The sequence below is a fragment of the Sturnus vulgaris genome, chromosome 7 (genome assembly GCF_052056855.1).
Source record: "Sturnus vulgaris isolate bStuVul1 chromosome 7, bStuVul1.hap1, whole genome shotgun sequence".
In the NCBI taxonomy this organism is placed as follows: Eukaryota; Metazoa; Chordata; class Aves; order Passeriformes; family Sturnidae; genus Sturnus; species Sturnus vulgaris.
This window is the reverse complement of record NC_142249.1, coordinates 21,612,205-21,637,279: the sequence shown is the minus strand read 5'-3', so window position 1 is coordinate 21,637,279 and position 25,075 is coordinate 21,612,205. Positions and strand designations below refer to the sequence as shown.

Below are 25,075 nucleotides of genomic sequence, written 5' to 3'. Positions count from 1 at the left end.
TAAAGAACATGAAATCACAGGTTTTGAGATTAATTACTTGAAGAGATCTTCCTGTGTTGCAGAAGTGCCTCTGCGGGTCTCCAGTACTTTTGCTTGGTCCAAGGTACAATATCTTGGTATCCCAGTGGCATCTCAGGTCATTCCTGGAGTCCCTGTCATTAGCAGCATATTCTTGTTCTTTTGTGGAGAATTAATGCAAAGTGAAGGTGTAGGATGAATATTGGGTGTTAGATGGTTTTTGAAAGGATTTTGCATTTTTTGTGCTCAGTTAGTTAGCAATTAGTTAGCTGGCTGGCAGGTTAGTTAAAATATGCATTTTTAAACTGACTGTTGACCAAAAAAGTTTTAAAATGTCAGATCAATCTGTAATGCCTTTATTTGAACAAGAATTTCTTAAAATTCTCAGGAGTTATCGTTCACCCACCTGGATCCCATGCTGTATCTGAGGAAGAACCTATTCACTCACAAAGACAGTGACTTTTTTAACGTTAGAAACTGATGCCTTTAGTTTTAAGTTTCCTATTCTCCTTGGATGTGCTTTTCTGTGCTAGGGCGATGAAGAGAAAACAGTCCTGTTCTAGTTAAGAACTCAAGGACAGTTTCTCCAAACTTCAGGCCCTAAGCACAAACTACTTGGAAAAGTGGAGAGTGGGTTCATGCAAATGAACCAAAACCTATAAAAATGTGAGATTTTGTGACCAACTCCTCCTTTCCTTCCATCTTGGAGCCATCCAGGCAGGGGCCACGACTGTGGCACTTACATTGCCAGGGTGTGGCTTTTGTAGGCCTTTCGTAGGCCTCACAATAAATATCCATTTTATTCTCCTTAACTCTGTGTGTAGCCTCTGTTCCAGCTCCTCAAGGCATCAAAACCATTAACTAGAATGTAGTCTTGCTTGCTGCACCTGCAGTCTGTTGCAGCATTTTATGCAGCCTGTCTCTAGCAAGCAGTGGTTATGTTAATATCTGATTACATTTAGGGCTAGTTTCTGCCAATACATAAGCCAGATTCCATATCTAACCTTTCAGACTCTGGAGAAGGAAATTCTGGACTCTAACGTTCTAGAAAAGCTACATGTTGTTCATTCTTTCAGACTTCAGATCCCTAAAGCCCTTGTAACAGAACTTTCTCTGAAGGAAGAAGCCAGTGGAACATCTGTAATCTTATCTGTATGGCATGACTAGGTTGAGTGTGGATATCTGACAAATCTTTCAGCAGTTTTGCTAGCTCATGTTAATTGCAGTGGAGTTGAGACATTTGTTTAAACAGAATAATAATGTCTGAAAAAAAAAGATGACTAGTAGAAGAATGCTGAGGAGTGAAGTCCCAAGCTGGTGTTCTGTCATTGGTATTCTCTCTGTAGCTGGAGAGGAATGCAAGTAGCTTTGTTACCTGTCCTGGGGAGAACAGAGCTGTCAGAAACCAGAGCATGATCCGTTGTACTCTCTTGAATCCCTTTCCAGATAGTTCCTTTAAACCCTAGCAAACATTAAGTATCCCTTAAAATTATGAAGAGAGAGGTTATGCTTGATTCACTGCTAAGAGCAGTGCTACTCTTTATCTCATGTGTATTAGCTTTAGAAAACTTGTGGCTGAACTGTTAAAGATAGCATGGCTAAAGTTCTCTTGTTCTAGTGCTGAGTTGCTAATGCTGTCCTGGATGACAGCAGCTCTGTTCTTTCATGTGGTTGTCTTCTTCAAGTGCAGCTATCAGAATACCATCAAGAGGAGCCAAGAGCATTAGGTAAGTGTGTGCTTGTAGAGAAGTTATGAAAAGCCAAAGCAGACAATATTTTATTATATAATAAATTGGAATATGTGTCTGTACCAAGTCAACGTTAATCTGATTTTTCTGTCTGGGATATGTCTTCAATTTGAATTAGCTCTCTCTTGATCTGGAAGAAGTGGGTTTTTTTCCTCAGAAATGCCTCTCAATATTTTCATAATCTTCCATACTTGTACTTAGTAGAGAAACCTGTGTAACAACTGATTGCTTTGCTTAAAGTTCATGCACTCTTCTATTACCTCCAAATAGGAATCTGTTAGTTGTAAAAATGCTAATGAAATCCACTCAGAATAGGGAAGATAAACTACTCAGTGTAACAGAGAAATGGGATTTTTTTTTTACCTGTCCATCTTTTTTTTCTGATGGACAAACACATCTTGGTAGACAAGCACATATCACTGTACTTTTCAGAGTACAGTGGGCCAGTTGTCCATCTCTGTAGCTGTTCATACCATCCTGTTTGTGTGTCCATGCTTTGATTGCACTGTGTTAAAAAATGTAGGTATTGGTGTTTTCTTAAGCCACTTGTATTTCAATCAGGTGCACCTAACCTTCCATTTTGGAAACAATTTTTGTTTCCATTTCTGTAATACTGTAGCTTAAAAGAAACCAGAGGAAGGAAGGGTTTCAAATGCAGTGCTGCAGAATGTTTGCTATTTCACTAATACAGATGGCTATCCAGGGCTAACTAACAAACTTGTCAGGGCAAAACCTGATTTACTCACCAGAGAGGAACGAGGGGGGAAAGGGGAAAAAACAAAATTAAACAAACAAAACCAAAACAAACAAAAAAACCCCAAAGCAACCAACCAAAACGGAAAAAAAGCTTAGCAAAGATCACAACTCCAATGATCCCAGAAACTTTTGAGGCTTGCAAAACCCATACCTGAAACTGAGTTATGATTTGAGAAGTGTTTTTTCTTTTTCCAAAGTAGCAGAAAAGCCCATGCTTCTTGTTTCCTGAGGATTATTTGTGAAATATGCTTAATTGAAACAACTATGTTAAAAGTCCCAGAATCCAGCTCTCAAAATTGTTCTGAGATTGCAGTCAAACTGCATGATCTGCTGTACCAGCATTCCTGAAACTGATGAATGTTCTCATTGTAAACCGATGCCTTCCTATGGGATAAAAAGATATAATTCAGTGATATGTAACAATTACAATTTCATAAGGGGAAATATATCCAGGCATTAGCTGTCTTGGTTACTGGGACAGGTGGGAAATAAGTTTCCTTTCAGACACAGGTTAAAATTAATATCTCCTAAACCAGTTAGGGTGTACTCTCACTAATGTTATTTTTTCAAGTCACAATCACAGTTACCTAATTTAAGTAATTTTGTTTGATCCATCTAGATAAAAAAGGTTTTGTTACAGCTTGGAAGTAAGAGGGTTCCTTGTTTCTTTCCATGTTTGCTTGGGGGTATTGGGAGTTGGGATTTTCCACTGCTATTGTTTCAGGATGTGGGTTGTTCTTTGGGATGTTTTTCAGATGAAGCAGATCAAAATGGACAACAAGACATGGCAGCATGGATCAGGAAGGGGACATCCTGAAACAAGAAGCCACAAAGTATGTAAAACAATGTGCTTCAGATTAGACTTTTCTAAATGCCCTTCATCACAGCAGTCTGAATATTCTGTCTGGCAGTTTATCTTGAGCTGTCTTTGAAATTTGAGTGATATACATGATGCCTAAATATGGGCCAGTTGGGTACATCAGTACTGACTGTTCATTAACCCCAAAGCAAACGTATCATTCATCTTCAATTAATTTTTGTCAAGTGACAGAAAACAGCCAAAGTTATCTGTAGAGTGATAGAATAAATCCACGGTGTTCACCCAGTCTCCATTTGTAGAATTTTCTGGACAGGGCCAAATAATCAAAGCACTAATTTGTTATTTTTTCTCTTGGAATGTTCATTTTTTTCATTACAGCTATAGAGGAATTTATTATCTGTATTTTTTAAATAGTGAAGATGATAGCCATAAAAGTTCTGAAACACTTAGTTTTGAACAATTTTCCAGTTTTTCTGTGTCAAGAGTTAATGAAATTTATTGTTTAAATTATTCTGTTCTATCTAAGATAGAGGTAGACATTTTTGTATACCAGAAATGTTAGGAAAAGAAAGAGATACCAGGTGCAATAAATGTATTTTGTAATAATGTACTGGATTACAAATTATAGCTGTATTTCCAAAACTAAAACAAACAAAACAACCAAACAAGTAAGAACAAAAAAAAAAAAAACAAAAAAACAAAAACCACAGGCTGCAAAGACAAAAATACCCACAAGTCCAGAAACATTACAGATATTCTATGTACTTATTGTTGTATACAGTTTCAAGGAAATTGTATACAACAATACCTAATCCCAGCCTGCTAAAATATTCATAGTCAATGGCAAACAAAATGGCAATTAAAAGGCAACACAGAGCATTCATGGAGGAACCCCCCACAATAATAAAAATAATAATATCACCAGAAGTTAAATTTACTGCCCTTCCTGCACATAAGTGCAAATATAACATATAATTCAGAATATGAAGAAACAAGAAATGTTACGGCGCAGGGACTTTTCGCTATTTGCCTTTCCATCGCCATGTAGTTACATTGCGACCTCCTTACGGCGCAGGCAGGAGGCGCTCATCTCTCTTAAAATGTTGTATGCAGCTCCAAACACTGACTTTTCAAATCTACAGGTTGCAATACAAATAGTGCATCTTTTTCTGCTTGACAGCTGTTGTTTATATGTCCACACCTATAAAAACAATATAATTGAGTAGTCTTTATTGCTAAAGATATTTATTGCATCACGTTCATTCCTTTGCCCACTCATGGTCTTCTAGATTCATATTTTAGCATGCCCAGTTTGTGGAGTGGATTCAAGAAATGTAAGGTCTGTTTTTTTAAAGAAGTGAGTTCTAACTGACGTGCTGCTTACAAGCTTCAGCTAAGGGAATTACATATCCTCATCCTACTGCCTTGCTGATACCATGCATCAGTGGTTTTTCCTGTGTTTCACATCCTCAGTAAACATCTGGATTCGAAGTAAAGCCCAAGTCTTGTGGTCCCCAGCTGCCAAGAGATTCTCTGTACGCTGTGCCTAGAGTGCACTCGAGCAGCAGCCTCAGGGAAGGGACAATCACATGAAAGGAGAAAATAGCAGACTGCTTGAGCAGCACAGCTGGAAGGGAAGACTTTGAACTCTCTTGATAAAAGCAGAACATCTCTGAGTGCCCTAGCCTGGACGTGTGCACCTGGCAAGGGTGTTTCGAAGATTTCAGCTGGTGTGGCGAGTTCTGAATTAAGACTCTGAGCTGGAGTAGTTCCGATTTAGGTCGGATTTTCAAGCAGGTCCGTGGCAAATAAGAGTTAGCAAGCATTTCCAGGCGTGCTGTTCAGCCACGCTTGTAGATGAGCGAGGGAGGGACCCGCGGAGCCCCAGGGTTTGCTGCTTTCCCCTTGCCGCCGCCGGGGTCAGGACGAATAGATGGTGACGAGCACGGGCTGGGAGCATCGGCAGCAGCGGCCGGCCGGGCTCTGTCTGCGCTGGGCTTTGCGGAGCGTCTGAGCTTGAGGTGCAGCGCCACCCAGAGGGGCCGTGAGGCGGCGAGCGGGGCCGGGCTCGGTGTGGTTCGCCCTCGGCATCCTCCTGCACGGCCGGGAGGGAGCGAGGGCTCCGCACACCACCCAGGCCGAGCGAGGCTTTACCCGCGCCCCCGACCGTGCCGCTCTCCGTGCCGGGCTGCGCGGCCCGGCCGGAGCGGGCGCTGTCCGCGGTGCTGAGCGCAGTGGAGAGCCGGGAGCGCCGCGCCGCCGGGCTCCTCGAGGTGCTGGAAAGAGTCGGATTTCCAGCGTGCCGCGGAAGGCTCGCTGGCCTTCATTGTCTGGCTCCTTCCCCTCGCAGGCCTCAGATTCTACGAAGATGTAAATACTTATGTTAAGCCATGTATATTTACTCCACACACACGCGCTTCTGGAAAGCCAGAAGGAAAGGAAAAGCGTGTTGGGCATACACCCGGCCGGGTCGCGCCTCACAGTGACTGATGGCTTAGGGGTTCTTTGCGTGGTCTTTCGTTGACTCTTTGTACTGCAATCCTGCTATGACTTCCTCTGAACTCTTGTTTACGTTTATAAAGGCAATTAGTTACAGTTATATTATTATTTCTCACACCCTGTACTGAGCAAATGTTTTGCTCGATTGCTTAAACCAGCCTTAAAACAATAGTCTAGATATGAGAAAAGGTCGTGTCAGCCAGGGCCATAAATATCTGCAAAGCTATGTTTAAAAAATAGCCTTTGTGCTGTCGGTGTTTTTGTTACATGTCCAGTTCCTGGAGAATAAGTGTGCTCGACAAAGCAGTCATCTTGGCTACTTAATGCTGTCAGTTGGACGATTTCCTTTACAAAATGGGCTTGTAAGTTTTTGCTTTTCTCTCGAGTCCTTCAGAAAGGACACAGCCCTGCTGTTCGTTGTGCTGCCCAGGATCTCCTGCACAGGATGGAATTCTCTGGCTCCATCGGGCTGTTCCCCCTCCTCTCATCTCATTGCGGATTCCTCCCAGCCCCTTACGTGAAATCTTTTTGAGAAGGGTTTGGTTTAGGCATCTGCGCAACTACCGTGGCATGCTGAAATACAGCACCGCGGTCACCGCCGCGAAATATTGGCTAAGCATATTCGGGGTGCGAGATGGAGTAACACAGACTTGGGGTTGTCAGGGGTGCAAAAAACTTGCTGTCTTAATGTTTCTGGTTTTAGCATAGGAATGTCTGATATAAAATCGTAATCTAATGGCAACACTGAGGGCAAGTCACAGGCATCCAGGTGTTCCCCTGCAGCGGTACCCGTGCCTCTGCCACCCTCTGGCGGGAGGAGCGGGGCGAGCCGCGGGCTGAGCCAGCGGGTCACATTAGACCCTGGGCACGGCGAAGGGGGGACAGGGGGTGTTGCTAAGCTACAATTCACACGAACCCCGCCTGGCTCATTCGAGTCCTGCACCATGATCCGGGGAGGGCCGGGGACGGAGGGACAGCCGGGGCGGGAGTTCGGCCACATCGCCTCAATGGTGCGCCGGTACGTGCGGTGCCTATTAGCACAGCTGGCGACCTCGGGTCAAGCCGGTGCTGTCTAGGGAAAGCCTCTGGCTCTGTCCGCACGAGGTGCCTGAGGTGCCGCCCCTGCCGCGGCTGGACAGCCCCACCCGCCGCGGGAGCCAGCCCCGCCGCCCCGGGGCGAAGCAGAGCAGCGGCAGCAGCGGGGGCCGGAGGGCCGCCCTTCCCCGCCCCAGCGGTCCCCAGCCCCCGTGAGGAGCGGAGCGGAGGCGGTGGCGGCAGTCCTGTGACTCATGCCTGCGTCGAAGCAGATCAACCGGCGATTCACGCTTTTAAAAAAGCAAATCCGAGCACTTCTGGAAAAAAAGGTCATCTTGCATTAAATTCCGTGGCGCGATTGGTATTCCGACGTCGTTTCTGGCAGAGTTTATAAGCGGCGGGTCGCTCCCAGGCTAGAGTCGCCCTGCCAACCTGGACTACGCCAATAAGAGTGTCCGCTCGCCCCCTCGGTAAGTGTCCTCTAAACAACATCCTATTTTTTTCAAGCCTTTGGGAACCTCTGGAGCGTTTTGCCCCCCAAAATCGGTTTTGGTCGCTGTCGTATGAATAGAGGAATAACCTGGTTTTTGATACAGCTACCGCCTTAGACATAGTGTTAACCTGTTACTTCACTTCCAGGCATTGTCTAGAAAATATCTTCTGCTTATGACTGTTTTCTTACTCGTCTTAAAAATATATATATTAAATACCTATTTTCCATTGAAATCGTTCACCCGTTGCGTTTACGCGCGGATGTAAATCCACCCAGCAGTGGAAATTAATCGGTAGCTACCGATTTGAAAAAAGCCGCTAACAAAGAAAGCATTCTTTCGTTACCACGACCTTCATTTTCTTTACAAGGAGAAGAAAATAAATCGCAGGTAGCCGTGGGGACAAAGAGACGAGCTGGGCACTGACCCGGCAATTCTCGATCAGCGACCCTGTATTGGTTATCGGAATGCCGTGTCCGCCAGGAACGAACTGAACATCTGGCGAGGAGCGAGGGCTGGTCCTATGCCTTCCTCTCCCCAGACAGACATGCCTCTCCTGCCATTTGCGTCGCTAAAGCGAGCACGGGCACGGGAGATCGCTGGTTAGTGCTGGAGCACATACTGGCCCCTGTTTGCTGAAACATGTGTGTGCAAATACACATGTATGTGGCGCCTGTCATTGGACCTGGGCAAAACGCACCTTTGTGGTGGCGGGGTTTTTATCTGTCAGTCTTTTCTGAATGCTTATCCTGACGTGTGTTTGGTAAAGACGAGAAGCCAGCTTTGTTTGAGATTGTCGGTCGTTTGGGCAGGTGATTTCGAAGCCCACTTTTCACGTTGGTCTCCATTTGATGCGAGCCATATAACTGCCTTGCTCTGTGGCCACCGATACAATTGCTATAGACTTCATGCTCTGCTAAATCCGTCATTCAGGCGCGGGGGGTAGCGCCCTGGAATCTAGCGAAGGGAAGATTTTGCTCTTCAGTCTGTCGAGGCATTTTCCCGGCTCGGCCGGTCCTACAGCCGCCTCGGGACGTGCGCGGCTGCCGCCCGCTGGCGTCTGGACGGGACTCCGGTACGGTGCTCCAGGAGACTAGACTACTAAACTCGCCTGTTCTTCCTTCTAGCAAATTCCTTGCTGCCCACCCCTCAGGAATATCGACGAAATACGAGCTCCGAGGACTGGGGCTTTTGTGAAGGGATGGCTTCCTCTGCTCCCTCGTCCTCCAACGATGCTCCGGACCCCACCCCGCCTAATCTGCGACCCACAAGTAGGTTTTAATATTTTCCTCGTTTTAAGTGCTCTGGAGGCTTTCTCCATTTAGGCTCAGAAAGACCAGTTTCGAAACGAAACGATACATCTGTGAAGCTCTGTTCCGCGCCATTTAGCAAGGTGCGGAAAGTGCTCGACACAAAGAAACCATCTTCATAGTGGGAACAGGAGAGGTCGGTCCGTGGCGAATAAAACGCTGTGAGGAAAAGCCAACCTTACTGGCCAACATTGTCTTTATCTTACAGCCACGTTTGAGAGATATAGACAATAAACTGACCTCCCAGATGGACAAAAAAATCGGGATGTTGGAAGGGATGTGGAGAAAACGAATCCGTTAAAGGGCGAAATTACACCGGGGTATTAAAGCGGATGTCTCCCCGCTACATTTTATAAATGCTAATGCTGCAGCTTCTTTTCAGCCTACGCTGAAGCCTGTAATCAAGCGAAATTTGGATGCTAATTGCAGCTTTTCAAAGCGTTATATTCCTAATTACTCTGAATTCGCCTTGAGTTATTGAGGTGCGAGTGGAAAGCAAAGGCTGCTGCAGGTGGATAGAGAATCAGTTTATAACCCTGCCAGGCAGTTCAAATCTTCGCCTACAGAGAAAAAAAAAAAAAAAACTCTCGATGCTATAAAGCATCAGAAACAAAGAGCGGGCAACAGTAAGAAATTAAAGGTTGGCAGCAGAGCGGGTGATAGCTCTTACCCTGAAAGAGCTACGAGGCATGAGCATCGGAGTTATTACTGTCATTATTCTGAAACTGAAAAAAACGGGGCAGGGGGCGAATGGCAGCATTAGGTCTTGTTTCTGGGGTGAGTGGCAGGCACTGCTGCCTTCGACTGAGGTGGCACACGCTAAAGTCGAATTAATTGGCAACACGACTAAAACTAAGATAACCGCTGGCAGCCGCACGCCGCCCTGCCCACACGGGCTCCCCGCCCCGGGCACTGGCAGTGCCCCTGCCCAGAGGGCTCCTCCGCCAGGTCAGGAGCGCCGTGGCGCTTCCCCGCTTCCCCCTCCTGAGAGTCGGGCCGCTACTCTCCGGGCTTGGGTGAGCCCTCCCCGTCCTGGTTCCTCTGAAACCTTCTCCCCTCACGCCCCAACACCAGGGCAGCCGCCCCCCTCCAGCCCTAGGTCGTCCTCTGGGTTCTATCGCTGCCAGACTTGGCGGCTGCCCCAGCCGCGGGCGACGGACGGGAGAGGCGCGGCAGTGCCAGGGCGCGGCTGGCGCACCCTCCACCACGGTCCTGGGTTTCGTTGCCCGTTTTCCGTGGGCTCAGTTGGGGCCGACCGGGGCGTGTCCGAGTCACGACTCGAGGGGCTGGGAAGCAGCCTGTTCCCTCTGGGGGTGCCGTCCTAGTAGGGCCGTCGGCGGCCCGTCAGTCCGTCCGAGGCTCAATGATGCGAGTCCAATCATGTAGTCAAATACTATTTTTCACCCAATTAATTTCTGAACTCTTTTGTGACCCCATTTCACGCCACTTTATTTTAAGCTGCTACTTCCCTGGAGCCCCGCCAGTAAATGATGAGATGTCGGGTCCCGAGTGCCTTCTCCTCTCCTCTGGGCAGGCCAGCATGTCACCTCGCTATCACCCGAGCCTCAGCTGCCCCGCGCTCAGCGCCGCCGGGCTCGGGCTCAGCCGTTTCTCACGGCGATGCAGCCATGCGAGGGACCGGGGTGGGGCGCGGGGGTCTGATGGCCCCGTCGCCCCAGGGGAACAACTCTGCTCTCTCTTCCAGCTTACGACTCGTGGTGCGGCGTGGCTCACGGGTGCACCAGGAAGATCGGGCTGAAGATATGCGGTAAGTGTGGCACTTCACTCCACACTTCACCCCATACTCCCACACGTGAGGGCGGGGGCAGCGCGGGCCGAGCGCCCCCTGCCGGCCCTGCCTCGGGCGCCCCCTGCCGGCGCAGGGCGGCCCCGGCCCCGCCGCTGTCCCTCCCCTTGGGCTGGAGCTGCCCGCGGTTTTGTCCGCCGGGACAGGGACGGCGGCGGCCCCGCTGCCCCTCTTGCCACGCACGGGGGGGTGCAGGCGCCGGGCGCTCCGGGAGAAGATAGTGCAGGACCCGCCGAGGTGGCAGGCGGGGAGGAAAAGCGGGGGGCAGGGGGCCGGTTCGCCGCCTCTCACTGTCTGAAATTTTTCAGCCTTATCTGACTAGAAAATACGGATCTCCTGGGGAAAAAAGATTAACGAGAGCCTTATTAAAGAGCAATTCGTCAGCTTGCTGTGCTGGTAAGATAGCACTGGCAGCCAGTCAGCGCGCAGGCACATGAAATGCAGAAGGGAAACAAATGCACAATCAGATCGCAACGTTATAGCAAGAGATTCATTTGCAGATAACAAGCTGTCTTCCTTCTCTAGATATCTCAGTAGCGCCTTCGCTTTCAGAGACTAACAGTCAGATCTTCATATTCTGATGCGGAGAGTCATTCCGTTTAGCCCATACCCCTTACGCTTAGAAATTCTTTCCCGTTTTCCCTTCTGTCTCTTTCGGGGAGATGGAAAATACGCCGCGGGAGAAACTAATCTTTTTTCGATGCAAAGGAGCGTTTAACCTCTTTCCCTGCTTGCTCGAATCCAAGTCCATTCATTAAACGTTTTGTCACCTGGAAGTACGAACGGGAAAAGAATCGGGGTGCAAATGTTTAGCCCTATGTCTGAGAGATTTCACTGGTAGCCGCTGGCGACATTAACGAGTAGTCGCTTAGTTCTATAAATAGCTCCTGATCTGGGTTTAATGGACCATTTCCCTACCAGTCCCCTCAGTGGCTGGAGCGACGGGCATTTTCACCATAATTTTAATTTAGCCCGGCAAGCAGAACTGATAAAGTAACGCGCATTTAGGCTTGCTCCGTGTTGCTAGACTACGGGGGTTAGAGAGGGACAGCGCAGCTTCTCTCAATGAGATCAAAAATGAAATATCCCACCATTTTGGATTTGAGAAGGGCATAAGAGAGCGTAGTGAAGGCTTTGTGAAGGGAGTTCAAGACAAGCTGTATTTTTGGTTGTGGTTTGCTGTTCGGTTTTCCTCTACAGGCTCTTTTCTGTTTTATATGAAAAATATACTCTGAATAGTGAGTGATGCCGTTTTGGAATACTCAGATTTGATCACTACCACTGTTTTTGCTTGTATGAGCCCTCCCTTTTGAATCAAACACCTTCACAAAGGCATACAGAGAAGGTTGCCTATGGTAAATAAAGTATTAAGATTGCCAAGAATCCTAATTAAAACATGCTAAATGAGTTGACATTTGATTATTGCAGATGATATCTCCTTGTCCTTACCTTTCACAAGATATCATTCCGGATCTTAAATATTGTATAGTCACAGAGGCGCCTTGGAATTGTTCCTTCAGTGTGTATCACACTGAAATCGATTAATTTCGAACGCAAACTTTAAATAAGGGTTGACCTCTGAGAAAAGGCAGGTCTTGAACAGTGAGTTGTTTCTTTCATCTGGGTTGTATATTATGTGTTTGACATTTTAAATAATTACGTATCCAAGACGTATGTAATTTCTTTTTAAATAACTGAGCTATTTAAGGATTAGCTTTTTTTCCTTTTCTGATTGAAAGCCACCGCCTGAATAGAGCACTGCTGCCGCCACCACCCCCACCCCTCCCGACCCTTTCCCCCCACTATTCCTCTCTGCACATACCCACTAAAAAAAAAAAAAAAAAAACAACCACCAACAACCAAAACCCTATTTTAAAGCGGTATAATGAACTGTCACGGCGGGCAAAATATGGGTAGGTTTCTCTCTTATCTGGATTTGTATGCTACTCTCCCACTCTGGCTATTGTTATTGCTGGGACTGATCCTGCTAACATTTGCTGGGCATCAGTGGAAGTGCTCAACGTAGTAAAATTGCTCCGGTGCATCTTCTGTTTGGCCTCGGCCAGCTGATGGTTCCAAGCCCAGTGAGCAACGCGGGAGAGTGGGGCTTGCGTGTTAGAAACTGGGCTCGTCTCCTGAGTCCGTGGGATTTATGCTGCCAAGCATAATTTCCATAGGTGCTGCCAAACACCCCGACCACGGCGGGGGACCAGGATCTCCTGTAGCCGCCACCGACGTGTACCCCCGACAGATGCGGTGCGGGCTGGGACCCGACAGGTCTATCTCCGCCTCGGGACATGTGTCCAGGCCGAGGGGGGCTCACACAGCTTCCTTGTACGAGGCCTGATGTGATATCACCCCGAATTTGTGGTCACTTTGCACACCGAGGTAGTGCCTCGCCAGTCTGGTGTCACTCGGATTTTGAAAACTCGTTCTCTTAAAGCGAATCGATGAAAACGCACCTGCAGGACGGACCTACTGCTGAGAAAGGCTGCGCTCTCCGCTGCTCCAGGAGAAGCAGTGCGGACACTATTTCATACTCTGCTTCTTGCTGGACCTCTCCTACACCGCCCCCGCTTTTCAAATAGGATACAGATGAAAGGTTCGGCTTCAGTCATGCGTTTTTCCCCGGGAGCGGAAGGAGCCTTCGAGGCCCGGCTGTTACGCTTCTTGGCAGACCGGGACGGCGCTGGGGAACGTCCCACACCATCCTCGTGTGAGCTCGGCAAATGACATCGTCCGGCGGCTCCAGAGCGGGGGCTGTCCCTGTCTCTCGAGCTCCCCCTTATACTGAGTCTCCCAGTCCACGAGACACTGCCATGGCCAAGTGACTTGAGCGAACGGCACGTTCCCTACAGCCGGCTGGGCTCATGTCGGCCGACAGCGCGACCCTGCCTTCAGGCTTTCTTCGTCCTCTAATCCCCGCCCTCGAGCCTCCGCAGCGCGGCCCCGCGGGCCCCACGAGGCGCGGGCGGGCAGGCCCCGTGCGCGGCTCCAGCTGATCCCCGCCGCCGGCTTCGGGACACCGAGGGTCCGGGAGCCTCCGCGGGCGACAACAGCCGCAGAGTCCTTCGGGCAAGGACGGAGCTCCCTGCCCGCAGCGTCTAGTTAGGTCAGACCCTTCAGCGAAGCCACGGCCTCGCTGGGCCCCATGAGAGTTGAACTGGAGGCAACTGCAGCCCTTCTGTTACTGAAGCGGTGCTCCGTCCTTTCCCAACCTCCGAGGAATGCACGTCCAGGGGAGTGGGAGTTGTGCGAGGAGCGCGGCTTTCGAGGTGAGCAGGGCGCCGCTGTTCCTGCAGACGTCTTTTCTCACGGAACTCGTCCCACTTGAGCATTGCTACTGAGAGCATGAAAAAAAGACGGGTGGGGTTAAAAAAAAAGCAAAATGAAGCCCCAGGACCTCGTAAAAGAGGATCCATAATTCAGTTCAGACTGCACCTGCTTCGATATCAGCTGCTCCGCCTAATGAGCGGGCAAATAGCACTAGCTGTTGCAGGAGCTAATGATCGCTGCAAGAGCCATTAGAAGCAGTAACAACGTAATACATATATATATATGGACAGCTACTCTTAATTTATGCACGAAGAGAGTTTCCCTTAAATAGTCTTTGTCTCTTTCGTAAAAGCATCACAGAAAAAGACTAATCAGTAAAAGACCGGAATTAAAAGGCAAAACGTCAGGTGTTCACTGAAGAGATGGCTCCGACATACCTGTGGGCCACCCTCCTGGAGGCTCCTATGGGTGCCCGACTGATGCAGAAAGGCCTGCCAGCCGAGTGCTCTGTTTTCGATAGCTCTTTCGTGACTGCCTGGCTGGCAGCAGGGTCCGAGGTACTCACTGATACCGCGCCGGGAGTAATTGGCCAGCAGCTCACTGTCGCTCCCTTTTCTCCTCCGAGGTTCAGCCTCTATGCCTGTCCAAGATGCATGGGTCCCGTATGAGCCGGCGGTAGGCGCCCAATGGGAGGGGCCCACAATCCCGGTCCGCCGTCACGGCTCCGGAGAGCAGGAACACATGGCCGGAAAGCGGAGGGCGCTGAAGAGAAACGGCATCGGGGGACGTGGGTGAGCGAGCTCAGGACGTTGTTTTCCTCCCTGCTAAACCCTCTTCTCTGGCGGATACCCTCCGCCGCGACGAGCCTTGGTTTCGATTGTTGCTTGTTTTAAAAAAGAATAAAGGAGACCGGCGCCGCCGTAGTGCCTCTTCCAACATACAGGCACGCTCGCTGCAACCTGGAAGGTCAAAATCCGATGCTTTCCTTAATGACGAAAAGCCCGACACTCTATGTGTTTTAGTGGACATCATAGATGTAATAGATCAAATCCAGAAAATTAATTGTTCTCTCTGCCTTGTTAAGGTAGACATATCTCATTACTCGCCTCAAATTCTGCGTGGCTCCCGCCCCCATAATTCTTGGGGTGAGCGGGTTTATTATGCTGTGGCATATAACAGCGGCAGTTGTGTTCGGGTTCTGTGCGTCAAAGATGCATTTCCACTGAAAGTGGAGCTCTTAAAACCTCCGAGGATGGAGGTTTTAGCATCAAAGCATCTTTTCAGGTGGAAAATCCGCATCAGTACTTACTGATAATAGGAAGGTGGGGTTATATGAGTGCTACTGGCATCCTCAGAGCTCTAGCACTCTCAGGACGCCTGCTCCAGAATGGCTGCTTGTTCTCATGCCTTTTGTGCGTGAGAGCACCACGAGGAGAACTGAAAATGGCCCCGATTTTAATCATACATCATTGCCCCTGTCTGCTAGGTCCATAAACTTCGCCTGCAGGCTGAAATAGCATTGACTCATCCTGAACTCTCTTCCAGTGGCTGATTACTGAGGTGGAATCTGTCTGATCGACTTAATAAGAATTTACCACTGCACTAAATGACAAAATTTTGTTTTTTGCATGGCTGCGTTTTTGCAGTTGATGGCATTTTGAACTCTCCCTCCTGGAGGCAAATAATCCCCATAAATACCCTTATTCCTGACCTCATTAGTCAGATCTAGAGCCAACACCGCTTTAAACTGTTGTCTAGAGAGCTGCTTTAGATATTTCTAAACATGTTGGGAAGTGAGAAAACTCTGACCTGTGCACCTTGCAATAATAATGTAGGGTTCCTGCAAAGGACCAACAGCCTGGAAGACAAGAGCCGGATCGTCAGCTCTCTGAAGGAAAGGCAGTCCTCCAAGAGCCTGCTGGCATGTGAGAACAGTGAGAAAGAATCCAGGTTCCGGCGCACCGAGACAGACTTTTCCAATCTGTATGCCAGAGGTAAACACTTTACAGTTTCTCCTTGCTCAGGCATGTCCCTTAGTAGTCTTGCCCTCATCTCTCCTGGAAGTGCAGCCACGTTCAGATCGTGCTTTTCCTTGGCTGTTTTTGAAGAAAACTCTCTGTCTGTGCTTTTTGGGAGCTGCACTGGCAATGTATGCAAGCTGTCTGAAATGCAGTTTTAGTACTTTGGGCTGATCATCTGCAGTTCAGCTTCAGCAGTTCCAGGGGTTTCTCCAGATCCAGCATCCGGGAGGAGAGTAATTCTATGTTTTCATTCTCCTTAGTAGAATAGTAATGAAGCAGCCTGTGATTGCTGGTACGGGGCCATTGCAAGAAGAGTGGGAAAGGGAAAGCAATCCCTTTGCGGGGCGGAGGTGGGGACGTTTCAAGGTAGGGGCAGCTGCGGATTTAGGGTACTTTTGGCCCACAGGAGGCGAATGCCTCGCCCCACACAGCCTTAGCGTTGCAAGGCGTGCTCTTGGGCAGAGGTGCCTCTGCTGTTGCCGTGGGCGACCTAGGCTCGCCCTTCGCTACGGGGCGAGAGGGACCGAGAGTCTGCCCGGCTGCAACCAGGCAGCGCTGGGGCCGCGGCTTCCAGGTCCTTGGAACTCGGCGGGCAGCCGAGGCTGGTTCATCTCTGCTTCTCTCTCCCAAAGCAAGCGCTGACAGGTGGTTTGCCCTACAGATTTGCTGCCCTCCAAGAATGGTGAGGAGCAGACCATGCAGTTCCTGCTGGAGGTTGTGGACATCCTCCTCAACTACGTGAGGAAGACTTTTGACAGATCCACCAAAGTGCTGGACTTCCACCACCCGCACCAACTCCTGGAGGGCATGGAGGGCTTCAACCTGGAGCTTTCGGACAACCCTGAGTCTCTGGAGCAGATTCTGGTGGACTGCCGGGACACACTGAAATACGGAGTAAGGACAGGTAGGTTTTTGAGCACTACTCTGTGGTGGAGTCCCTCCTGGGACTTTCCTCAGGCTCACGGTGAAGAGAGCGTGATTGAGGTAAGCCCACACCCTCTCTACGCCCGTGACTGTGCCTCCCTGCAGGCTCGGCTCCAAGGCCGGCTGCGGGCGCTGAAAATGTTTCTGCTAAGAAACTTCATTTATTGATGACCATCCGTCCCTGCCGGGTAGGGCTCAGTGCTGTTTTTGGAGCACAGAAACAAGTTTTTAAGACGTAATCTCTTTCACTTGATGAAACGCGAGCTGTCTGTATCTCCGGGGAGCAATATCATTAGGTAAATGAGGGCATAAATGACACAGAATTCGCAATTTTTCTTTTTTATGTTCATCAAACGTTTAATGAAAAAGAGACTGAAATCCTAGGAATCATCAATAAAGGAGCCCTGTGGATTTCAGCCCATTACCCAGGAGCCCTGCCTGCCCAGGTCCTTCAGAATCAGACAGAAATCCCTGTCTGTAATCACGTCTTTTACTGGGTGAGCTGTAGCCAGCTCTAGAGCAAAGTCAATTCTCTTTCAGGCTGTTTGGCCTGAAATGTTTTACACTGTATCCACAGAAATCTCGGCTGGTAACTAGCCCTGTCTGCCGTACATACCCAAGCGGGTCAGGAACCGCAGCGCGCCGAGTTTCCCCTCCCTTGCCTTGCTCCAGCTTTTCAAGGCTGCAGAGCTCTGCCCAGCCGGCTGCCCTCTTCGGCACGGCATGGCTCGGCTCGGCTCGGCCCGAGCGCGGGGGGGGGGGGAGATCTCCCCGCGGAGCTGGAGCGGAGGCAGCTCGGACAGGGAGGCTGTTTGCCGGATGGGCAGATGCGAGCCATGGCTCCTGCAGGACGGGGCCGCAGCTTTCTGCAGTGCTTACTTTTGCAGCCGTGAAGACCCAACGCAGTGCATTCAGGGCGCAAAATCTTGACAACAGATGTGGCGGATAGCGTTCTGTCCTTTTTCCTGTTTGCGTGGTGGTTTGATTGAGTCAGGGGAGTCAGGAGCATACTTTGATTTTTGTACTCTTAATCAAAAGGGAGCATGTTTCACTCCCAAACGCGTGGGTTGTTGGACAGGTGGCCAGAAGTTAAGTCAGAGTGGGTGCGCTCTGTGTGCTTGCACCATTATCCTGCTATTCATCGTGCCGCATGTCGAGCAACCTCCTCCCCTCACCCGACCTCCCCTGGAGCTTCTGTGGGACCTGCAGGACCTGTCCCCGGAGCCTGAGACGCAGGTATCCGACCGGACACAAGCTCTGTTCAAAGCTGTGTCTGGTGCAGCTTTCAAGTGCTGCTCGGATCATCTGACTGCCCAGGACACGCATTCTGCTGTGGGCTCCTGGGGCTCACATTCTCTCTCAAGGCGAAGCTCCCTTCAAAGTCACCGGGTCTAAATCGGTAGCCCAGCCTTAGGAGATCGCAGGCTCATTAATGGCTATGGTAGGTCAGCGAAATGTCACTTTAGATAACTTCCCAGTCAGTGTGTCCTGGAAAGGGAGAGAAGTGCTGATTTGTAAAGCAAACAGCTAAGCCATGTTGGTATTTCTGTCTCTAGCCCCGAGCCGTGGGTTGCCCTGGCGGGAGCAGCCCTGGTGCGGAGCATCCTCTTCAGGAAGTGTCGAAATGTGGCAGCGCCGGCAGGCTCACGCGTCCAAAAGATTTCTGCTGACATCGCTCGGGGCAGAATCGCATTTATTTCTTCATGTCAAAGATGCTGATGTTCCTAGTGTTGAACCGAATCCGACGTGACAGGGTCCCTCCAGGCGTTGAGAGCTGACCTCCCTTCTAGGGCCAGGCTGTCCCCAGTGTGCTGAGTGTCCTTCCCCAGCGAGCAGAGAGGTCGCAATCGTGACACCTCCCGCCTCCTCTCAACGCCCGTCATCAGTTGTTAGGAATTTCCTCTCTTCGTGCTGGAAAAGTAGACCCCCAACAGTCGGGATTATCGTTTATAGAAGTCGTTAAAGCAACTTCGGCTGAAATACAGGGATGTTATTTGCTTCGATTCAATAGCAAACTCTGTTTAAGGAGGTGAATTCTAGCTCATAAACCATGTGGGGAAAGTGCCCCACAAAAGAGTCGAGAAGCTCTTGGGGGACCCTCTCTCCCCGCCGCAGCGCTGGGACATTCCCGCCGAGACCCGGCAAAACGTCTCCTCCGTGTCCTTGTAGCTCGGGAAGAAACTGTCTCCTCCGCACCCCTCTCTCACTCCTGCAGCCCCAGTTTAAGAGCCTGAGCCTTCCTCTCTTCCTCATTCAAATGCAAATCGCCCCAGTTCCTGGAGGTTGTTACTGCCAAGGGTGTGTCCCCTACCGTGTCCTCGTCGCCCGAGCTCACAGAAATCGGAAGAGGGCTCTGGAAATGGGCTAGTCCAAGCCCTTGAGCAGATCCCTGCGGTCTTTACAGGCTCAGGTGATTCTGAGGTTCTCTTTTAAACGCAAATTATTCCATACAGAAGCTCCTATACAAAGTATGTTTTCAAGTTTTTTCAAGTAATAAGACATCCATGAATGTTTGCTATTGATCTCCCCATAAGCAGGACTTGCTTTGAAAACTTTAAGTGTTCTGAGTACAAACCCGTGATTTGAGTCAGAAAAGGCAGATGATTTAAATTTGAAACCTGAGAGATATCAATAAAATTTGCTCTAAGTTGCTCTCAATTCTTGTTTCAGGTCATCCTCGCTTTTTCAATCAGCTGTCCACAGGATTGGACATTATTGGCTTGGCTGGAGAGTGGCTGACATCTACTGCTAATACAAACATGTAAGCAGTGTCTTGTCACCAGTCACTGGTGCTTACGCGGGCTGCCATGTATCGTGGTAGATAGGTATTGCCACAAATATGAATGATTTTAATTTTTAAATTATTAATGTTACATCTTCCAGAAAAATGTCTCATGTTTTTCTTAATGTGTCAGTAATGCAATGAAAATAGCTTATTATAAATAGAAAAGCAAGTATCTGAGAGCACATTGTAAGTAAAACATCATTATTCTAATATAATAACGTGAATTACTTTTCTTCCTTTGGACCAGTCTTTTCTCTCTCTATGTATTCTTTTTAAGCTTTATCTCTAGACTGAACAAGTCTGCAGCTATACACGTGTTAACACTAGAACACAAGATATAGAAAAATTAATTTTCTTCTCTACTGTTGACTTCAGAGATAGCAGGCTTGAGGCAATACCTTCTGATCATGTGCTAGTAAAGAAGTGGCTTCTGGGTAGCTTAAAATGATTAAAAATGTAACACTGAAAAATAATTTTATACTAATGGAGGAATTAGTCTAAGATGAATAGAGTAATGTAAATGAATAAGCAGAAGTATAAAAAAAAAGTAAAATTTGACATCTGAATGCATCAAATAAGAAACTTTTCCTAATTCTTCTTGACCGCAAAGTTAATGAAAGCTAAATTTCCATGTAAGGTATTATGACGAATTTTTGCAACAGAGTGCAATTAATTAATAAACCCAAAGCAACAACACTAAACAAAAACACCCACAAAAATAAACAAAGAAAACCCCCAACAACCCCAAACCAATAAGAAAAAACTTCCAAACCACTAAAACTCCACCAAACCTTCTAGTGAGTTTTTATTTGTATTTTGATTTCTATATGTTCAAAAATGGGATGGGAGTCCAAATATTCAGCAGGTAAGACTGCTCTCTTTTAGTCCTGTACTGAGTGTGTTTTAACTGTAAAGCGACTTCTATTTTGGGGAGTTTGTTGCTAATTGTCATAACATACGAAATGTATCTTCAGATTGGAAAATGGACAATATTTTCACTGGCCTGTGAGTATATGGTTCATTAAATATAGCTGTTGACTAGCAACTCTATGTAGATTAGGAGCTGTGCCTGTTTTGTGACATTAACAATAAAATAAAGCCCTAAGGTGCTCCAGCCAAAACCAGCCTTCTCTTTGTAATAATCATCTCAATTTGTTCTCTGTTTACTCAAAATTGGTATGAGACATTCAGATTAAAAGCTGAATGGGAAAAAAACCCAGCAATATATATTTTAATTGTCAAACAAGTATTGCAAAGTGCTTTAAAATGCTTTGAAGTGTCTTTTTAGCAGCACAATTAAAAGTGAAAGCAGTTCTGATCACATTTCTAAAAAAAACCCCCAACTTTGCTTAAAGGTTGTTTCTCTGTGACAAATATTTCAGTGTCACTTTTTCCAAGACTGTTGACTAACTTAGTTATCCCAGTTTAGTTATCCTTTTGTAATTACACAAATCTGATAGGACATAAAAGAATTCAGCTCTGTGGCAGACTGACAGGATAAAGAAATACTGACATCATTATTAATAACATTGCACTCATTTAGTCACTTCTTAGAGTAACTCTTTTTAATTGTTTTCTTTTTTCTTTTTGAAAGTGAGCTGTTAAATAGCTAGTTTCTCATCCATTTGTGCTTTGAACAAGAACAAGTCTTGAAAATACTTCTCTGTAGACATGAAAATTTAGTATCTATTTGTTAATATGAGGCTTAGTGTGCTCTTTTTTTTCAGGAAACCAAAGTCAACATGGTGTGCTTTGAAGTAACACAGTAATTGCAAGTAAGGTTAAAGCAAGATGTCTGTAAAATAGGATTCAAAGGACTGAGAGAGAAGGTTTTAAAAATAACCAAATCACCTCTGAGAGCTTTGGGGAACATACTATTTGTTTTGAGCAGTGTTTCAGCACACAAGAACAGTTTTTGACCTTTACCTAGAAACTGTTCTAATCTATTACAGCTACATGAGCACATAACACACAAACAACAGTAACATTGAACTGTGGTAGAGAATGTTTTCCATATGCTACTTTTTCTTTTCTACAGATAAACAATACTTAAAATATATATATGAACAATTAAAAGTATATGTTTTCTTTTGCAGATGAGTTTTGAATAATCAAAACATCTGTACTCTCTTAAAATTTTAAATTATCATTAGGAAATATTACTTTAATGTCACTGTGAAGATATTATTTAAAATTAAACATAATAAGCTTCCCACATTGACTTGGAAATAATGTATCAATGTGCTATTCATAGCTCAATCACTAGTCTTGAGACCTTCAGCATGAAAATTTCAGGATTTCATTATTCGCCCTGTTCTAGAGATCTGTAGCACAGGGCATTCTCTCACCATGCAACAGCCAACTGAGGTTAAAAATAAATATTATCTGGAAGTTCTGTTTATGCTCACAGTTCTGAGACAAGGGAATATATTGGCGTTTTCAGTATTGTGCAGATATGCTCATGAATAGAAAATGGATGTAAAATGCTCTGTGTTTATTCTCAGACTGCTTTTTACATACTGGCCCACAAGAGAATGGTAGCTAGAATGATTTGGTCTGATAAAGAGATTATACTTTAGGTAAGAGCAGAATTAAGCTATTTGCTTCTACCAAAAAACTGTAGTACGTTCTGTTAGTAAAGAGCTGATACTCATGACTGTTATAGTTAATTTCACAGAAATACCTGTAAAGGTTGTAAGTATAGGAAAAATCTAATCAGCATTTTTTAGGAGATTGGTTCTAAAGTTAGATGGTGCCTTTTAAGCCAAACACATTTTTTGGGTTTTATTGAATTTTTCAAAATAATTTAAGTTTAAAACAAGTAAGGTGGAGTGAACTTTAAAAAGACATGATTTGTAAATTCCTAGCCATCACCTAATATAGCTTAATTGGCCTTGTAATTTATAAACATCTACTGTCATTTATTTCTTGTCAGTTTTTGGAGACTCAGAAAATAATTATAGAACAGAATAAATAAGTACTATTTTCTTTGTGTTTAAATATGTTTAAAATTCGGTATGCAAGGTCTCAGGACAAAACTCAAAATGTGTTTAAACTGTCGGGGAAAAAAATAATCACATTGACTTAAGAGTACCTTGTATTGAGCTACAGTGACCTATATACTGCTGAGTTCCTGTGGACATTAGTTGATCATTCTGGCAAAATAAAGATTGGAATATATTCTAGACTTGCAGTGCTTCAAAACAAAACAACCCAAGCCACTTTTAGCAGATGCTATTTATTAATTTTGTCCATTTGTTAATAGTGGCAGTACGCAAACTTCAGATGAAAATTCAACTGTCTCTACCAGTTCTAATGGTAGTAAAAACAAAATAAGTAGTGTTTTGGCTTCTGAAAATAGCAATCACAATAATAAAACAAATTACACATTTTTAGTCTAAGGGAATGTTTTAAAAATAATGGTGGTGTTTCTCTGATGGACTAAGGACGCATAAAAAATTGAAGAAAATATTAACAGTGTAAGCAACCAGTGTAGCTGTAAATAAAAGACAAGCCTTTTCAGACACTTGTTCCCTTCTTAATATCATCTCATTCGATTTTGCTGTACCTATTCTCAAAATATCATTTTAGTATTAGAGAGACGTTTTGATGAAATTATTCAAGCAGAGGATATCAGTCAAATCCAAAATGTCAGGGTGTCATACTCTTATAGATTCCTTTGGAAATCAGAGGTTGATTTTCTCATTTCTCTCTGCTTCATTTTCCCCCTTACTTAGTTTTGTCCCCATGCACAGCAAGCAGGATTTGTTTACAGCAGTAAGAGTTTATCCATGTACCTTGATCACCAAAAATAGTTGTATGGTTGTCAATTTCCATCCACGTATCTGACTCTGACATCAGGGCATGCCAGGATATGTAATGTTTTTTGCCCTCATTAAGTGGATACTATAGTTGACTGCTGACTTGATTTTGGTAATTGGTAATTAGAAAATCATCATTTGTAATTACTCTTGACAGTTATTGATCGAGTTTTATTGTAGAAGTAAGTTGTCCTTGGAGATCATCAACAGAATAAATCCACATAATTAATTATATTTAGACTTTGAAACCCTAGCTCAATACTTCTAATTATGATTTTGTTTATCTCAGTGAAGTTCACTGTTTTCATAAGGATTTAGCAGTGTGTTATTCCACAATTGTGTAATTGGCACTTTGGGAAACAATTGTTTTACAGGACAACCTTGTACAGAAGTCAGCAGTGCTATGATGTTGACCATTAAGTCTTACATTCACTATATAGAAACCTGCAAAATAACTAATACTGCAGTTTTTATTCATCAGTATTTCCAATATTGTCTTCCTGAGGATTTTTGCTTGGATAAAGGTTCAGGATCAGAACCTCAAGTTACAGGAAAACTTTTAGAAGCCTTGAGTATTTTAACAAAGAATGACAGACTGGGAATTTATTATGTGTTTTTAGAATCTGTATCTATATTGTGGTTATTTGCTTGATCCATGCAGGTTTACCTATGAAATTGCCCCTGTTTTTGTCCTTATGGAACAAATAACACTTCGAAAGATGAGGGAGATTATTGGATGGTCAAATAAAGATGGTGATGGCATATTCTCACCTGGTGAGTTTTTCTTCTCTGTTTTGGTGGTTTGACTAAAACTTCAAAAGTTAAAATAAGCATAGGCTGTGTCTGAATATAGCAGTGAGTCAGATATTTAGAAGTAGGAATGTTTTGTTTAAACATACCACAGAAAAGTTGGGGCGAAAACTTATCTCTGTATATGGCTATGTACTATGGCTGGTCAGCATTTAAAGCTTGGCTTTGGGCTCTGGTGCACAGTTAGGCATTTAAACACCCCTTTTATGAGCTTCATTTCTGGACATGCTGAGCAACCACAGCTCCTGTTGACAAGAAGTTCTCAAAAATTTCTTTGGTGGTCAGTGAGGATTTGGGCTCGCAGTCAGGAAAAGGTTGTGATTGTCTGTCACTTTCTGGGACAGTTTATCTGGAATATAATCTGACTGGGTTCCCAAGTATGGTTCTAGTAAAAAGACCAAGACAAAGTGTCTTGGCATGCAAGGAACATAAAGGCAGTGAGCAGTGACAGAAATGACTGATGATGAACCATGTGAAGGTCCTGGGCCAATGTGTGGACAATGTGGGTGCCCAGCAGAACTTTTTCTGGGTTTGGCATGAGAAAACACCATCCTGTTACAGAGCATAAATGACAAAACCACCTCCTTTTGGAACAGCCCACGAAAAGTGCACACTTCCTTGACCTCCAGTCCTATGTGCTGAAAAAATACCAATTTTTCTGTGTTGTCATAAATGAAAAAATTTTAGAGGAAGCAGTCATCCTAGGCTTAGGAGTGAGATTGATCTTATTAAAACTTGGGGTTTGCACCGAAGAGCTGAGCTAATTGTACAGGGCTCTTCTTTGCAGCAAACCAAGAGAAATAGATGCTTTCCCTCTATTCAAATTCTTCCAAAGTGTGAAAATAGATTAGCTGAATCATAGCTTGTGAAGTGCCTCTTTCCCATACCTGACTGTGAGGGAGTTTAGAAGCAGCTCAGCTGTAGAAATTTACCTTTAAGTATCTACTTCTATGT

At 46.0% G+C, this 25,075-nt stretch overlaps 1 protein-coding gene and 1 long non-coding RNA gene across 2 annotated transcripts in view; one reads left to right on the top strand and one right to left on the bottom strand.

Moving 5' to 3' along the window:
* The first annotated feature begins 7,084 nt into the window (after positions 1–7,084).
* The window catches only part of GAD1 (glutamate decarboxylase 1), a 33,345-nt gene continuing 15,354 nt past the window's right edge, over positions 7,085–25,075 (top strand). Inside the window, exons 1-7 of the mRNA XM_014880136.2 lie at positions 7,085–7,346; positions 8,495–8,638; positions 10,383–10,445; positions 15,596–15,754; positions 16,443–16,685; positions 19,376–19,466; positions 23,973–24,085. Of these exons, the coding sequence (XP_014735622.1) occupies positions 8,569–8,638; positions 10,383–10,445; positions 15,596–15,754; positions 16,443–16,685; positions 19,376–19,466; positions 23,973–24,085 (739 nt within the window). The 5' untranslated portion in view covers positions 7,085–7,346; positions 8,495–8,568. The remainder of the gene's footprint in view (positions 7,347–8,494; positions 8,639–10,382; positions 10,446–15,595; positions 15,755–16,442; positions 16,686–19,375; positions 19,467–23,972; positions 24,086–25,075) is intronic.
* Positions 10,961–13,438, bottom strand: LOC148223204 (uncharacterized). The gene is made up of 2 exons (XR_015804847.1): positions 11,934–13,438; positions 10,961–11,254 (listed from the first exon to the last, which is right to left on the bottom strand). It is a non-coding gene; the product is annotated as an uncharacterized LOC148223204 (long non-coding RNA).